Below are 17,047 nucleotides of genomic sequence, written 5' to 3' on the forward strand. Positions count from 1 at the left end.
CTTTAACTTAAAGCACAGACCCTGAACCCATCAGTTCTGGCTAACCAACAGACCCCTGAACCTTTCAGGCTGGTACTCTGACACACAGTAGTACCCTGTCTGACACACAGACTTCCACAACAGCTTCTTCTTCCCAGCTGCTGCTTCGTCACAACCCAGTGTCTCACAGTCTGTCTCAGCAACTCCCTTCACCACACAGGCATCACATATTTATACAGTACAGCCCCTCCTCCTGATGTCCCGCCTTCCACTCCCCATAGGATGGAACTTTCCCTCCAAACCCATGACAGACAGGTAACATCAGTGCTGTTATGTAACACCTCCCCTCTTTATAAGTTGTTTTGTAGGGGGAAAGCTAAGGTGCTTTTTCCCAAAAAACAACCTGTATAAAACACACAACACCAGTTATACATACCATATTATACTTACTTAAACTTACATTCTAAGTTAACCATAGCAATTAGGCATTTAAACATTTACCATATACCTTACATCAATTTACCTTTATTAATACAAACCAATTTAAAACCAGGTACATTTTAACTTTTTGTTTTCATTATATACATATAGTCCATGTTCTTTCGCCGTCTTCAGTCTTCAGGTCTTCTTGATAAGGCGTCAGCAACACAGTTCACTGACCCTCTGACCACCTTCACTTCAAAGTCATAGTCCTGTAGGTTCAAAGCCCACCTCATAAGTTTGCTATTGTGGGTTTTCATTGTCTTTAACCATTGCAATGGTGAATGGTCAGTACACAGAACAAAATGTCTTCCCCAGATGTAAGGCTTGGCCTTCTGGATCGCGTAGACTATGGCCAAACACTCCTTCTCCACGGTTGCCAAATGTCTCTCACCTTTTTGAAGTTTCCTACTCAGGTAGGACACTGGATGCTGGTCACCATTCTCATCCTCTTGGCACAGAACTGCTCCTACCCCGCTGTTAGACGCATCGGTGTAGATGATGAACTCCCGGTCGAAGTCTGGAGCACGCAGGACTGGATAGTTGATTAGCGCCTCCTTCAACCTCTGGAACGCCGCCTCACAGTCGCTGGTCCACGGGATGCGGTCATCAGCCTTCTTCCTCGTCAGATCGGTCAGCGGAGCCGCAATCTCGCTAAACCTCGGGATGAACTTTCTGTAGTAGCCCACCAACCCAAGAAATGATTTGACCTTTTTCTTGGTGTTGGGTCTAGGCCAATCACGAACAGCTTCTATTTTGGCCTCCAGGGGTTTTATCATTCCTCCCCCTACCATGTGACCCAAGTATTTTATTTCTGGGCTACCCAGCTGACACTTGCTGGCCTTTACTGTTAGCCCTGCTGCACTTAACCTCTGCAGCACTAACTCCAGGTGTATCAGGTGATCTTCCCAGGTATTACTGAAGATCCCTATGTCGTCAATGTAGGCCACTGTAAAGTCACTGAGCCCTGCCAAGGTCTGGTCCATCAGCCTTTGGAATGTGGCTGGTGCATTTCTGAGACCAAAGCTCAGGACTCGAAACTCATAGAGACCAAAAGGGCTGCAAAAGGCAGTCTTTTCTTGATCCCTGGGATCAATTCTTAATTGCCAATATCCCTTTACCAGGTCCAATGATGAGATGAACCGACAACCCCCTATGGTTTCAATCAGGTTGTCTAGCCTGGGCATTGGGTAGGCATCAGGAGTGGTTACACGGTTTAATTTCCTGTAATCAACACAGAACCTAATGCTCCCATCAGGCTTGTCCACAAGGACTATCGGAGAGGACCAAGGACTAGAAGAGGGGACGATTATGTTCTCCCTCAGCATCTCGTCCAGCTCCTTCCGCACCTTGTCCCTATAGGGTCCCGTTACTCGGTATGGGGATACTGCCTGCGGGGGTGCATCTCCTGTGTGGATCCGATGCATCACTCCCTTCACTATCCCCGGCTTGTTGGAAAACACCTGTTGATATTTACTAAGCAGCGTTTTTAGTTCTTGCTGCTGGTCTTGGGTGAGTGCAGGACTGATCTTTACCTCCTCTGGGTTGTATCTTACTTCCCCTCTACCCTCCCAGAAGGGTAATTCAGCTTCCTCACTCTCAGCTGCTTTTATCGCGAATAAAACCCTCTGTTCCCCTCTGTAGTAGGGTTTTAGGGCATTCACATGAACCACCCTCCTTGCTTGGTTCTCCTCCTGCTCTATTAGGTAGTTCAGGTCTGACATCTTGGAAATGACCCTATATGGTCCTGCCCATTTGAGCTGCAGTTTATTCTCTCTGCAGGGCCTAAGCCAAAGCACTTCCTCCCCTGGGTCAAAGTGCCTCTCTCTAGCTTTGCGGTCATACCATGTTTTCTGTTTGACCTTCTGCGCTTGCAGGTTTTCTGCTGCCAGCTCTAGATTTCGCTTTAGGTCATTCATCAAGGTGTCTATGTAAGTCACAACGTCTTGTGGGTCATCCTGGGTGATCTGCTCCCAATTTTGTTTGATCAAATCAAGAGGCCCTTTCACCCGTCTCCCAAATAAAAGTTCAAATGGACTGAACCCGGTACTGGCTTGTGGCACTGATCGATAAGCAAACAAAAGGGATTGCAGCTTCTGGTCCCAATTGTTTGGATTCTCTGCCAAGTAAGCCCTAATCATGCGCATTAGAGTCCCATTGAACTTCTCAGTTAACCCATTACTTTCCGGATGATAGGCAGTGGTTTCCTTGTGCTTAATTCCACAGATTTGCCATAAGCGTTTCATGAGCTTTGATGTGAACGATGCTCCCAAATCTGTGATTATCTCTGAGGCAAATCCCATCCTGGACATATACCCCACCAAAGCATCGGCCACTGTGTTAGTTTCAATGTTAGTCAAGGGTATGGCTTCAGGATACCTTGTGGCATGGTCCACAATTGTTAGAATGAACCTGTTCCCCCTCTTTGTGGCCTTGGGCAAAGGTCCCACAATATCCACCCCTATGCCTTTAAACGGAGTGTCAATCACAGGCAAAGGGCACAACTTTGCTTTGGTCCTATCGCGGTTATTCCCCTGCCTTTGACACACATCGCATTGTTTACAGAACTCCCTGATCTGCTTCCCTATGTCAGGCCAGTAGAAATTCTGTGTGATTCTCTGCTGTGTTTTGTTGACCCCTAAGTGTGCAGCAAACATGTCAGAGTGCCCCCTTTGTAAGATCATGGGGCGATACTTTTCAGGTACCACCAGCTGACTTCTGATCCCATCTCCCCCTTTTGAGATATTCCTCAGGGTTTCTCTATATAAAATCCCCTTTTTCTCCAGAAATCTCACTGGGGTCTCAGGTGTTAGCTGGGCGTCAGTCACCTGTTCGAAACACTTTTGGAGAGTGGCGTCTGCCTTTTGCTCCTGTCCAAATCTGCTGTCTGTGGTTAAGGTTTCCACCACAGCTTCTGAACTTCCCCCACCTGCTTCCGTCTCTGGCTCATCATTACCCCCCTGAACTGTCCCTGTGGTGGCTTGTGAGCGTGTAATCACTAGCACCCGTTTCACATGTTCAGCCAGGTCATTTCCCACGAGCACGGCTGCTGGCAGAGTCGATGAAATCGCTATCCGCCAATCTCCCCTCCAGCCTTGAAAGTTGACAGGTACCTCTGCTACTGGCAGAGAGATTATCTGCCCCTCAATCCCTGCCACCTTCATGCTCTCATTTGGGATTATAAACTCCCTAGGAATAATATCTGGATGGCACAGGGTTACCTGGGAACAAGTGTCCCGCAGCCCCCTATACTGACGGTCAAGTATTCCTACGTCCACCCCTGCTGTCTCAAACAACTGAGAATCTGTTTTTATCAGCAAGCAGCGCTTTACCTCCAGAAGAGGACCATTTTCCTCAGCCTGATCAGCATAGGTAGCTGTTCCAGACTGAGTAGTCATGGCAACAGGCTCCCTCTGTGACAATGAGCTTTGCTCTTTCTGGACACAGAACACAGCTTTTGGCTTGGTCCCACTAGAATTCTGAGGCACCATTCCTTTTAGCTGCTTCAATTTCTCACACTCTGAGATCAGATGACCCTTTCCCTGACAGAAATAGCATTTTCTAGTGCATTTGGATTCCCTCTCCTCTTGTTTCGGTTTTCCCTCCAAATTCTGAGGGCTTGGTTTCATGCCTGAGGGCTTCCCTTCACCATGGGCCCCTCCCCCTTGCTGGCTTTTCCCTGGTCCCTGAGAGTACTTGCTGTAGGTTTCTTTGGGTTTACCTACAGATTTCCCCTCACCCAAGGGCTTTCTTATTTGGGAGATAAAATCTGCGATCTCTGCGGCTGCTGCCACAGATTTCGGTTTCCTTTCCCTCACCTGGAATTTCAATTCCCCCTGCAGGACTGAATAGAACTGTTCCAGGGCTATCAAGTCTTTAAGCTGCTCATAGGTCTCTATTCCCTCCTGCGATAGCCATTTCTCAAGCAGCCTCACCAATTGGGCCCCCACTTGGGTAAAAGTCTGTTCTGGTTTTTTAGTGAGGGACCTGAATCTTTGTCTCAGCTGCTCTGCATTTATCCCATGTCTTGCAAACACCAGTTTTTTAAACTCTGCAAAATCTTTCATCAATTCCTCAGGCATCTCGGCATAAACCTCAGCCAGGCTACCACTGATTAAAGATCGCATGATGGTCATCTTCTCAGTTTCCCTCACTGAGAAGTCCACAAACGCTCTTTCCACTAAGGAAAAGAACACCTCAGGACAATCTCCCTTGTGGTACACAGGGAATTTCTTCAGGTCAGCCTTAGACAGTTGGCCTCCCTCAGAATCCCTATTATTATTATTGTTCTGGTTCATCAGTTCCAGTTTTCTTAATTCAAACGCCATCTTTTCTCTCTCCATTCTTTCTTCTCTCTCCATTCTCTCTCTCTCTCGCTCTAATTCAAATGCCATTTTCTCTCTCTCTAATCTTTCCTCCATTTCCCTCACCCTCAGTTCATGCTGTTGGGCTAGGATCAATTTTCTGAGTTCTGGGTTCTGCTCTCCTGTGCTGTCACCCTGCACTGAGCCAAATTCATCCTCAGAACCTTGGTCAATCTGGGGGTCTTTCACTTCACTCATGTCTGCTACTTGGCTTCGAGTCAAGGGCATAACCCCCCCCTCAGAACAGGCTGCTTTAAAAGTCAAGCCTCAAAATAAAACGACCACTTTTTTTTTTCCTTCTTGCCTCAGAACCAGCTCTCCCTAGAGATTGCTGCTGTTCTTCAGCACTTAAATTGCAACAGTATCGAGTCAGAGCCTACCCCCCTCTGCTGGGCCTCTCAGCTGGCAAGCTAGCTCGCTGTTGCTACGCAGTTTTGCCTCAGCGTTTTCCCGCCAAAACTAGGCTGCCTCAGAGCACCTTAATCTAAGTCTCCCCAGTTGGCACGTTCTTCTACTAGCGCACCTCCCCGTGAGGTACACCTAGAAGATTACCTACGCGCCTCAGACTGTCCCTGACTAGATCCCCCTTGCTCTGGGCACACTTGCCAAGGCTTTGCTGGACCGCTGGACAACTGGACCAGTCGTATCCCACACGCTGGACACCAATCAATGTGACAAACCCAGACCTACTGGGATCTATCACACAGTTACTAAGCTGCCACCAACCATTCCCTATAATAAGTCACACAGACCAGGGATGGATTTTTAAACAATAAAAGAATAAGGTTTATTTTAAATACAAACAGGGTAAATAAAACAATCAGGTGAATAAAATAAAGTAACGTGGCTTATTCCCACACACACAAGCATACAGTTTGGTTCACCTAGAACCTTTAACTTAAAGCACAGACCCTGAACCCATCAGTTCTGGCTAACCAACAGACCCCTGAACCTTTCAGGCTGGTACTCTGACACACAGTAGTACCCTGTCTGACACACAGACTTCCACAACAGCTTCTTCTTCCCAGCTGCTGCTTCGTCACAACCCAGTGTCTCACAGTCTGTCTCAGCAACTCCCTTCACCACACAGGCATCACATATTTATACAGTACAGCCCCTCCTCCTGATGTCCCGCCTTCCACTCCCCATAGGATGGAACTTTCCCTCCAAACCCATGACAGACAGGTAACATCAGTGCTGTTATGTAACAATATTGTTCAGCAATATTAAGCCATTTCATGGCATTCTGAATCATGGATACATAAGCACAATATCCCACATTCATAAACCAAAGGCATTTCTCTCTTTTTTTAAAGAATTGAATGTATTCCTGCATACTGAGAAAAAACAAGAAAGATTTCACAACATACTCTCCAGGCATGGGTTGTGTCTAGACATGGGGGTATTCATATTTGTATACGAATACACCCGCACAAGTGGACATAATGAGAGTCTGGCCCCCTGGGGCTGGACTGTCCACTCACCTTCTGCTGCTGCTGCAGGCTCTGCACTCCATTCCTATTGCTCCGGAGTTTGCGGTTGGCTAGCCACTCCTGTCAGGAGGTGGAACAATGAGCCTCGCTGCCAGGTCGAAGAGTGGCTTGCCAACCGAGTGCTCCAGAATGATAGGAAGGGAGCGCAGAGCCCACAGCAGCAGTGGAAAGTGAGAGGACAGTCCGGACCCAGGGGGCCAGATCATCGTTATATCCACCTGTGCAGAGGGATTCGTATACAAATACGGATACCCCCATCTCTAGTTGTGTCCTGTTTCTCCACTCAGCAGAAGTGCACCTCTGTATTCCTAGGAGCTCATGGAGGACCCATGACTAGCTTTCTGTTCAGCAAGAACGTTCCCAGATACACCGGGCCATGAAGAGAATGCTTGGGCATAGCCTCAAAAGCTTCAAATGTAGGCCTCTCAGGTGAATCACATTTAGGTATCTGTAAGTTATAAAAAATAGCCAAAATGGGGAATTTTGACATTTGTCGTCTAAAACATTCAAAAATCTTCACAATACTTTGTTCAATATGTTTTAATTTGGCAAAATACTGTAGTTGCCAAAACCAAGGCCCTCCCAGTGAGCTTCACAATCAAGTCTGGAATTAAATATCACACTAGAAAATTCATAGTTCTCAAGCCCATGAGATAAAACTATGTGCAGGGAAGCAAAGGCACTGCAGGGAGAACTGGCAGAAGAGGGAGTGATTTTTACCTGTGCTGCTACTCCCTGCCGTTGTCCTCCTCGGCCAGGTTTCTATTTCCACAGCCTCTTGTTTGTGGACTGTGGGAGCAAAAAAAACTTATAGAAAGCCTGGTTGGGAGCAGGGGCAGTTCTTCCAGAGGAGAATTGATCAAGAGGGGAAAGATATACACTTCAGACCCATTCACAAGTCACCTACTGCAAAGGTGTATCCCCACTCATTCCCCCCCCATTCACCATGTTATACATGTGACTGAGAATATTGTCTTTTCTTTACAACATGTTCCACACTGAATGGAACACCTAGTCTGAGTCTGACACAATATTTCCCACAGTTCAATCAGCAAGAATGTTATTTACTCAGCTAGCGAGCAAACATGGTGGTATTAACATTAATTTCGATGACTGCATGCAGTTTTATCATCTACTAGTGAATGCCTTAAAAGTCCAAATGATTATTATTTGTTCTTATTATAGAATCCTTCACCCAAGAGACAACAAAGCCAAGTATGGTTGCGCCATATTACCCATCGTCATCCTCTTTTTCTCCAACATATTCCATGACTGTTATTGTCTCCATCATCTCCAGCTTTGCAATACTAATCATTCTCATTAGTGCTGCTCTTTTTTGTTGTCGAAGAAGGAAGCACTGGAAGAACAAAACAAGGTAAGATCTATAGATAAAAATCACCTTTACAAAGATTTTTCAATAAATGTTGGCTTTGAACTGAAATTTTCATTTGAAATTGACTTAATGAAGAGATAATGTAAATTATTCTTCACAAAGAGATACTTAAAAAGACTTTTAAATGCTAAGAGATTTGGCTCATAAGAAGCATGAACATTTCTTAAATCGTAAGTGCTTTCATTCAGAACTAAGGGCCTGAACACACCAGCCAAATGTTCCCTAGTTCCAGTGATACATTCCACACCTTTGTTGTACTGAATTGTCATGTGATATATATATATAATGGGGCAGACGCTCCCATCTGTTTTAACATTACTCATTGATTTCTTCCTATCTGAAACATTATGGCTACACTGTGGAACCAAATTTATTTCCTCTCTTGTTTCTTGGCACAGTGCAGCTCCTTAATTTATATTTGTAGATATAATGTCATAGAGTTTCTTTTAAGGCTAAAGCCCCTAACCGTTATGGCTTGGCTTGATTTGTTGAGCCCTTTGCCCCATTGGTCACTGTGGTTAGGTTGCAGTCTGAATTATGTGGATTGGCTTTATGGGGAGGTGGGGCATTGGCAGCTCTAACTTGCAGGGTGACATGTCCAGAGCAATCACCCTCCGATGTTACTCCTTCCCCAGTGGCCACTCCTGCCCCACCGTTTCCCCACATGGGATTGCTCTGAGGCTCCTCCATGGGGATTCCATCAGCCCATGCCTCCTTCTCTCCCTCCCTCTGGCAGAAAAGGCTGTACCGAGCCTTGCGGAATGGGCATGCTTCTTTGAGGAGAAACTTTGGTCCTGAGTGCTCTCTCTTCTCAGTTTCTCTGCCTCCCTCTGCCGGCAAAGGCCACGCCTACCTGCCGCCACCCCTGCGCCAAGCCCCAAGAAGCGGTGGGTGCACTTCTTTGAGGCAGTGCCTTGGTCCTGACCACTTCCCCTTCTGTTTTCCCCAGTGGGATTTATGTTCACACATGCAATACTGGTAAGGAATACTTGATACATCATCAGAACAAAATAACACAACTTTCCCAGTGAGGGGGAAATAAACTGCAGATGCATTGATGCCCAGGAAAATGATATGATAATGGCCGTGTGTTGTGTGACCAAAAATGTATGCAACAATCTAACTGGGGTATAACTAGGGAACATTTGGCTGGTGTGGTCAGGCCCTTAGTCACATTGAATCCACACCGCATACATATATTATAGGACGCATACTTAGGTTGACATTCCAGTTTAAATTTGTAGTTGACCTCATGGAGAAAGGTGAGGGAAACCCCACGGCAGGATGCTGGAGACAGGAAGCATCAAAAGCACTCTGGCAGATGGTGAATATGAATTTCAAAGTGCTCTTTGAAGATGGGCTTGTAAACTACATTTGGCATAAGGAAGTCAGGACAGCACTCTCCCCCCCCCCCAAAGAATCTCTTGATATGCAGATCTACTCAGCCCTACCTGAGGAGGCGGCTCAGCTAATTGCCTATAACAAAAACCCCTTTTGAAGTGCCTTTTTGGGTGGAAATCCCAGGGAAATCCACAAAGGGCTGGAAAGCTTAAGAACTGCAGCCAGAAACAAACTGGAGATCAGGAGAAATGTAGCCTCAAGAAAATGGCTAATTCACATTCTATGTAAGTAGGCCACCTGGCTTAGCCAGCCAAGGCAGATAGGAAACTTTAGGTTAATGACTGATGCTTTGTAGATTGCCTTTCCCAAATTTGTATCTTGCCTAAGAGATGGGGAAGCAGTTGGTGTAATTTTACCACTTGAAGTTCTTAGACAATGTCTTACATGTTTTGTCTTTAATAAAGTTTACTCCTTTTAAAACTGTCGTGTTGTGGATGCAGAGCTAATCTGGTTCAAAACTAAGTCCAAAGTCTCTCACTGTTCTTGGCCCACAGTACCTGAGATATTTTGTCTTTTATTCCTGTTATAGAAAGAGGGGGTGGGGGCAGAACTACCCAGAGTTTTGGATAGAAAGGAGCCTTTGGGCTGTAGACAAGGGGGGGGGTCACTGGGTCTCCCCTCCCCAGCTTTGCCTAGCCCAGACCCCGGGTCCCATTTTTTTTCTTGACAGACTTCACTGAAGTGACTTCTACGCTGAGGTGATCTAACTCCTCTCAGACCTTTTTCCATGGTAATTTGCTATGAGACTTTTTATAACATTCACACAAAGTAATTTGTTACAGTTAATTAACATTGGGAAAAAAGGTCCTCTAAAAATATCCAAAGAAATCTTTAAAATTAACTAGCAGACAATATTTATTATACATTTCCAAAGTGTAACATTGTTCCCGCTTGCTAAATTAGTTTCAAAAACTTATTTTGTGACATTCATTTACTAAAAAGGTAATGAATTACAAAAAAAAAATAAAAAAATTAGAACTTGTTATTTATAACCTGTTGCTTCCACGTTCGGGTACTATCCTGCTGCACTGAGTGCTGTGGAACAAGACTGTGACACATACTAACTCCTTTTCATACCCGTTAGGTCATATTTTAGACAGCATCTTCCTGTCAAATCCTAGCTCCTCTAGTAACCACTTGTTGATTCTGTTTCTGAATAACTCATCTTAAATATGGTTTGATCCTACTGACAATAAAACCCAGGTTCTGCTGAAAACGACCCAGATTTAATTTTTAGCATATACATAAGGCATGTGCATGCGTGGACTACCGTGCCAGGGGAACGAGCTTTTCTGCTCCACTGGCAGAGCTCTGTTTATTTTGAGACACATGTCGGCTCAATTCATTGTAATTGATTCCACGTGTGTGTGTGTGTATGCCTTTGCCATTTTTAAAAAAGATTCCTGCTATCTAATACAGTGCTATCCATGATAGCAGGAATTTTTTAAAAAATAAAAGCACCATGCTTGCAAAAAGCCAGCACCTGTCCAATTGCCTCCCCACCTCCCCGAATGCTCCCCCCCACATTGCCTGCCTGCCACCCATGACTGACATTGTGTGAGAAGCAGTGGCATGGTGAGGTGTAACATACATCGACACAAAACATTTGGATTCATGCTAAAGTCCACGTAACATTAGCCTGAATCCAAAAAACTCTATCCCTCTGCCAGTTCATTCTAGCAGTGGGAACAAGCTCTCTGATAAGAATAGGATTTATTGTGTCATGAATTAGCATGGGGAGTTAGCTGAGCAGCATAATTCAGGAGTAGATAAATGCTCACGTTAGTAACATCCCAGGCCAGAAATCACTTACTTGGATTACTTTCACAACCATTCAAAAAGCCATTCATTTCTTTGCTTCGTTATTAAGGCTGCAGCTCTGTACTCACAGAGGTGGGAGTAAATAAACAGGAGTTAATGATGAGAAGTCATGTATAGGACAAACGTGTAGAATGCCTTTCTCCCCCTGAAAAGATTTTAAAATGGCTTACAGTTAAATAAATCAACAGCCATTAAATATGCCAAATAATTTTGGGATTCCTCTCATAGCACTTGCAACTACAATAGATCTCAGGTTTCTGTGAAGAAGCAACAACTAATCAGTTCCCAGGGACATGACAAAGATTTCAGTGAGGAGGAGGGAAGATATTCAGCAAGATATAAAGCCCTGCTTCTAATGTATTCGCGAAGGCTTTCATGGCCAGGATCTAATGGTTCTTGTGGGTTTTTCGGGCTCTTTGGCCGTGTTCTGAAGGTTGTTCTTCCTAACGTTTCACCAGTCTCTGTGGCCGGCATCCTCAGGGGACAGCACTCTGAAGATACCGGCCACAGAGAATGGCAAAACGTTAGGAAGAACAACCTTCAGAACATGGCCAAAGAGCCCGAAAAACCCACAACAACCCTGCTATTAAATTTATTCAAGGTTAAAAAAGGTAAAGGTTCCCCTTGACAATTTTTGTCCAGTCGTGTCCGACTCTAGGGGGCGGCGCTCATCCCGCTCTTCAAGCCATAGAGCCAGCGTTTGTCCGAAGACAATCTTTCCGTGGTCACATGGCCAGTGTGATTTACACACGGAATGCTGTTACCTTCCCACCGAGATGGTACCTATTTATCTACTCGCATTTGCATGCTTTCGAACCGCTAGGTTGGCGGGAGCTGGGACAAGCGACGGGTGCTCATTCCGTTGCGTGGATTCGATCTTACGACTGCTGGATCTTCTGACCCTGCAGCACAGGCTTCTGCGGTTTAGCCCACAGCGCCACCACGTCCCTCTTATTCAAGGTTAGACTGCAACAAATCAGTGTATTTAAAGAGTATTTGTTGTGGTTGCTTTCATATACATCACAATAAACATAGCAATGTTACCAATGCAGGCCTCATAACTGCCCTTTTTGAAAAACAATCAGGATTCATTTTTGGCATATTTAATTTACACATAGGCCAATTTGATTTTTTTAAAAAACTGTGTTTACACTCCTTGGTAGAGATTCAGAAACACAGGGATTTCTGAAGAATAGTCACAGGCAAAGGAGTTAAACCTCCTCTTCCACCCTAAATGGTGCCCCTATGATCTCCTAGCAGAATGGTTCCCAACCTTGGACTGCAGTTCCCAGAAGCCTTCCTCACAAGCTGCGGTGGCCAGGGTTTCTGGAAGTTGCAGTCCAAGAACACTGGGGTACCCAAGGTTGGGAACCACTGTCCTAGCATATTAATAATTCTAATTGATATCCTGTGCTTTATGATGTGACTACTATGTGCTATTCTTTCTCTGCATTTATCTTTACCTGCACACTGTTCAGGGTTCTGAAAGATGATCTCTTTTAGAATGTTTTAACCCACTGTTCATATTGTATGACCCATATCCTTACCGCAACCAAGAAGCAACGTCTTCTCCTTTGTTTCAGGGATTCAGCACCACCAGCCCTGACGACTCTTCCCTCTGAGCTCTTACTGGACCGACTGCATCCAAATCCCATGTACCAGCGCATGCCATTACTCCTGAACCCAAAATTATTCAGCCTGGAGTACCCACGAAACAATATTGAATATGTGAGAGATATTGGAGAAGGAGCTTTTGGACGAGTCTTCCAAGCTAGGTAAAGGAGCTCCTAATCAACATGCTATATAGCTGCCCTTGGTTGTTTCCATTTAAAGGAAACTCCAGCTTCACTGAATCTTGGAGAGAACAGTATGACGTCAACACCTACATAGGGCTTTTTCTGTTGTGTGCCCTCCGTTCATTTCTGATTTCTGGTGAACTTTATAGTTCATCTAATAGTGAACCTATGGTTTGTTTTTTAATAAAGAAGAAATTTAATATTATATCTAATATATGAAAAGAAAAAAAAAGTCCTGCACTTCCTTATGAAGTCCTTCAGTGTACCTGAAATCAAAGATGACACATATGTATGTAGTCCAAAAACGTCTGGGGACTCAAGTTTGAGAATCACTGATCGGGAGGAAAGTGTGCTATTCAGCTTTGCTCCAGACCAAAAAAATATCTTGGGATAACACTGTTCATCCACCTCATAGATAGAGCTTTCTTATCACCCAGTACCATCTTGAATGTCGTGCTTTTCAATGGAGACAGTTCACATATTTAGCTTAGAGCCATTGTCATAGTGCAATAAGATATAAAATGTATGAAATCAGCCCCAGCTGTAAGGCCCAAAGCTCCATTCATATATTAAGATGTTACATGCAGCTATTTTAAATTGATCATATGAAAATAGTTAGCAATTAACTTGGCCCAGTTCTGACAGTTCATGATTGTTGGTAAACAAAATTCGTCTCAACCTGTTTAGGGCAGAATAACTATGTGATCTGCAGGAAGCACTGACATGCAGATATTCACACAGAGTGTTAAAAACATGACTGCTGAGGGCAGACAGGCAGAAATAGAAACAGAAGACAAATATTATAGGTCTCAAACAAGGGCTGACAATTTGTCTAGTAAGATTTTATATATCAGTAAGTGGTTTGGGGAGGACTTGGTGCTTCAGCATTGCTTAAACTGAGCAGATATGGAACTAATCAGTGTCTTGAATGGGAGAGCCCTCAAGAGGCCCCTCGAGAGCATGGTTTGTATGAAGAAGGTTGGAGCACCATGACTTGTATGCAGAGGGTCCCAAGCTGAGTATCTACTTTCACATGGTAAAGTGGTCTAGCTTAAGACCCTTTGATAGCTGCTGCCAGTACAAGAAAATAGTGGGTCAGATGGACAAACAGTCTGACCTTGTAAAAGGCTTCTCTGTATTTTCATGGAAAAGCACAATAACTATATAGTGGGTTAAACTTGTTTAGGGAGAAGGAGTGGTTGTTGTAGTAGGGGGAAATATCCCAAATTCAGATAGATTTCTGCTCACAGATTCCTGATTCTGGTGATTCTCCATGGAACCTGGTAAAACACAATTCAGAATATTCTGTAGGTCTCCTGTTTTCCTCTGGAAGAGCTTTTGTGGAATATAGAAAGCTTAGGGTTGGACAAGCAAAAAGGATAGATCCATTACACAACTACCCCTTCTGCTCATACAACATTGGATTCTATGAATTTCATGGAACAATATACCATTAGTATAAACCAAATATGTTGATCTGTTGAAGAAAACTATGAGCAGTTATGCAGTGTATCAGATTATTAACCCTGAATGTTCTGCAAATGTCAGTCTAGGTAGCATTAATAAATATGGATTAATCTCACAGATACTTCAGCTTTTAATAGTCAATGAAGTTCTAATATTTGCTGTTGTGTTATATATTTTATATATTTTCCATGGTGATAAATTTATTTGAGTTTCCACGGTTACGTAGCAGCCCCACTGAACACAGTCAGAAAAAGAAAAGCATTGTGTCAGTTTACAGTTTGTAAGTATCCTTATCAAACCTCTGGAGACAAAGGTCATCCTGCCTATGTCATTTTGAGATAAAGTTGATTGTGTCTATGAAACATACTTCTTTTTAGTCAAGGTGGAAGGGTTTCTCTAAACAAGCAAACGATCATAGATCAATTAACACTTTCCATTGCAAGAAAGTGGGAAGGAGAGGTCAGAATTGGGACGTTATTGCCCTCTGCCACTGTTAGACAGTTCTGTTAAGAGAAAGATTGATTCTGTGGATTGCCCCCACTCTGAAATTTGAGCTTTATGTTAGGATTGTCATTAAGAAATGGAGTAAGCAGCTGTGGTAGAGTATTCGGTGTGTGTTCAATCTTTTGCAACAGCACATATGACAGTACATGTGCAGGGCCTCTTCTCACGTGTACAGTGAGCTTGGCCAAGAGGTGTGGCAGTGATGGGGAGTGCAGGTGGTATATAGCATAAATAATGTTTAATTGTTTGAAATGAGGAAAGATATCAAATCATGCCATAAAGCAAGCTGAGCCAACATGCAAGTTAAAAGGCAAACCTGCTTAGTTTCAGTCATTTATTCCAGTCACAGAATTTGGGTGATTTAAATGCAGAACTCTGGATTCATTCTCCATAACTCAGCAAGCTATAGTATTTTGTAGATCCGCTCAGTACAATTATAATTCCTTCTGTAAGTGTAGCAAGCAAGTCAGAAACCATGTGCTTTTCCTTTTATGGGGGGATAAAATACACTGCCATATTAGGGACATTGTAAGGGTTTTCTTTTCCCCATTGCAAGAGTCCAGAGCTTCCCAAAAGCCAGAGGTCAAAAAGGCATTTAACTTTAGCTAAGATATTTGCAGGGAATTGTGTTACTGTTAGTTGCAAAACTACATAGGCTGCATCGCAGCTGTGTTGCTTTCCTGGAAGATTTGTTTTCAGATGGGCATTTTGCCATTCTTTGGCATTTGACAATGATGTGACATTTACTGTAGCCAACTGCACCTGTTACATCGCCATATGTCTGGAGCAGACACTGCGAAAACTGGAAGTTTGCTTTGGAGACTAGAACTTCCTACAGCTACTGAACAGTAAAACACCCTGATGTTTAAGGAACAGCTGAGCAGGTTGGCTGTGTGTGGCCACTCAAGGCAGCAGATAGTTGCTGTAAACTGTCATGCATAGGGACAACATAGCTAGGATGTAATATGGCATTCTTACCAGCCTAAGTCAAAAAATCGAAAGGCACTACATGACATATTAGAGAGAAAATAATGCCAACATGGTTTTGGATAATAATTTACAGCTTAACCTCATGGACACGATGACATGAAAGGCTGCAGCTTGCTCCCAGAGCAAGGCCATTCTCTTTGATAGAGTCAATCTGCTTCCTCAGGCAGCAGATTTTGAGCATCACAAAGAGGCAGCAAATTGTTCCATTGTTGTTATTGTATTTTTAATGCCAAGGATTAGGGCAGGTACTGTACTTGTTGCATCTTATCCTTCATCTGCCAAATGTACTTGCCTGACTCAGGCATTATGCACTCTCTACTAGGTGGGTGTTGGGCATCATTTGTTGATCTGTCTCAAGCAGCAGAATGTCTCGGACCTTGGCAATGTTTGCAGATAGTTTCTCTGCCTTTTTTCCTCCATTTTTGTTTCATTAGGGCTCCAGGACTGCTTCCTTACGAGTCATTCACAATGGTGGCAGTGAAGATGCTCAAAGAAGAGGCCTCCGCAGACATGCAGGCTGATTTCCAGAGAGAAGCAGCTCTCATGGCTGAATTTGATCATCCCAACATTGTCAAACTTTTAGGTACCGAACCTATTCCCTTCCACCCACCATCACTGAAATATCATTTAAAATTTCTCCCCATCTCCAGTGCTTACTAAATTGCATAGGCAAACTAGACAGCCATCTAGGGTGTCATATTAAAAGAGCCGCTGCAACACAAGAGCAGAGCTAATGATTTGATTCTTGTGCTGCTTCAACGTTAATTTCAGTACAATTATTATGAAGCAGGCATTTTTTTTAAGAGGCTTAGGAATTTGAAGTAACTTCTCAGGCTGAAATAACTGTCTATATTTCAGCAGGAAAAAGAGGAAACAAGAATTGGACCCTCCGTTGGAGTGCTCTCTTTGCTTATTATCACCATGTTGGATAAATTAAGGAAGGCCAAACAAATTCATCACTTTCACCTTGTGGGGGTGTGGGACTGTTGAACATTGCTTGATCTAGGGACCTTTTACATGCACACTTTTTTTCCAGCTAGACACAGATGTTTTCACAATGGTAAATTGTTGTCTGCTTTTCCTCCAAAGGCAAGAGTGAAGTTTGCAACAGAAAGTTAGCCTAAGCTACTGAATGCTAGCTGAAAACATTTGTTTAATCACTAGAGCTGTAAATATAGGAATGCTTACTGAAATCCAATTGTCAGTCCCTGGAGTAAACCTACTGAATCATTGGGAAACTTGGTAAGTCACTTCTGGTGTAAGTTCCATTGATTCAACAGGTTTCTTCCATTGATTCAACAGATCTAACATTCAGATTTAGACCATTTAATTTTAGTTCTCCAATAAAATACTAGTTGT

The 17,047-nt window shown here is 43.8% G+C and overlaps 1 protein-coding gene across 1 annotated transcript in view; it reads left to right on the forward strand.

The window, feature by feature from the left end:
- The window catches only part of MUSK (muscle associated receptor tyrosine kinase), a 98,078-nt gene that overhangs the window by 71,403 nt on the left and 9,628 nt on the right, over positions 1 to 17,047 (forward strand). The window contains exons 14-16 of the mRNA XM_072992021.2: positions 7,502 to 7,691; positions 12,515 to 12,706; positions 16,123 to 16,271. Coding sequence (XP_072848122.2) covers positions 7,502 to 7,691; positions 12,515 to 12,706; positions 16,123 to 16,271 — 531 coding nt within the window. The remainder of the gene's footprint in view (positions 1 to 7,501; positions 7,692 to 12,514; positions 12,707 to 16,122; positions 16,272 to 17,047) is intronic.

This window comes from Pogona vitticeps, chromosome 2 (assembly GCF_051106095.1).
Source record: "Pogona vitticeps strain Pit_001003342236 chromosome 2, PviZW2.1, whole genome shotgun sequence".
In the NCBI taxonomy this organism is placed as follows: domain Eukaryota; kingdom Metazoa; phylum Chordata; class Lepidosauria; order Squamata; family Agamidae; genus Pogona; species Pogona vitticeps.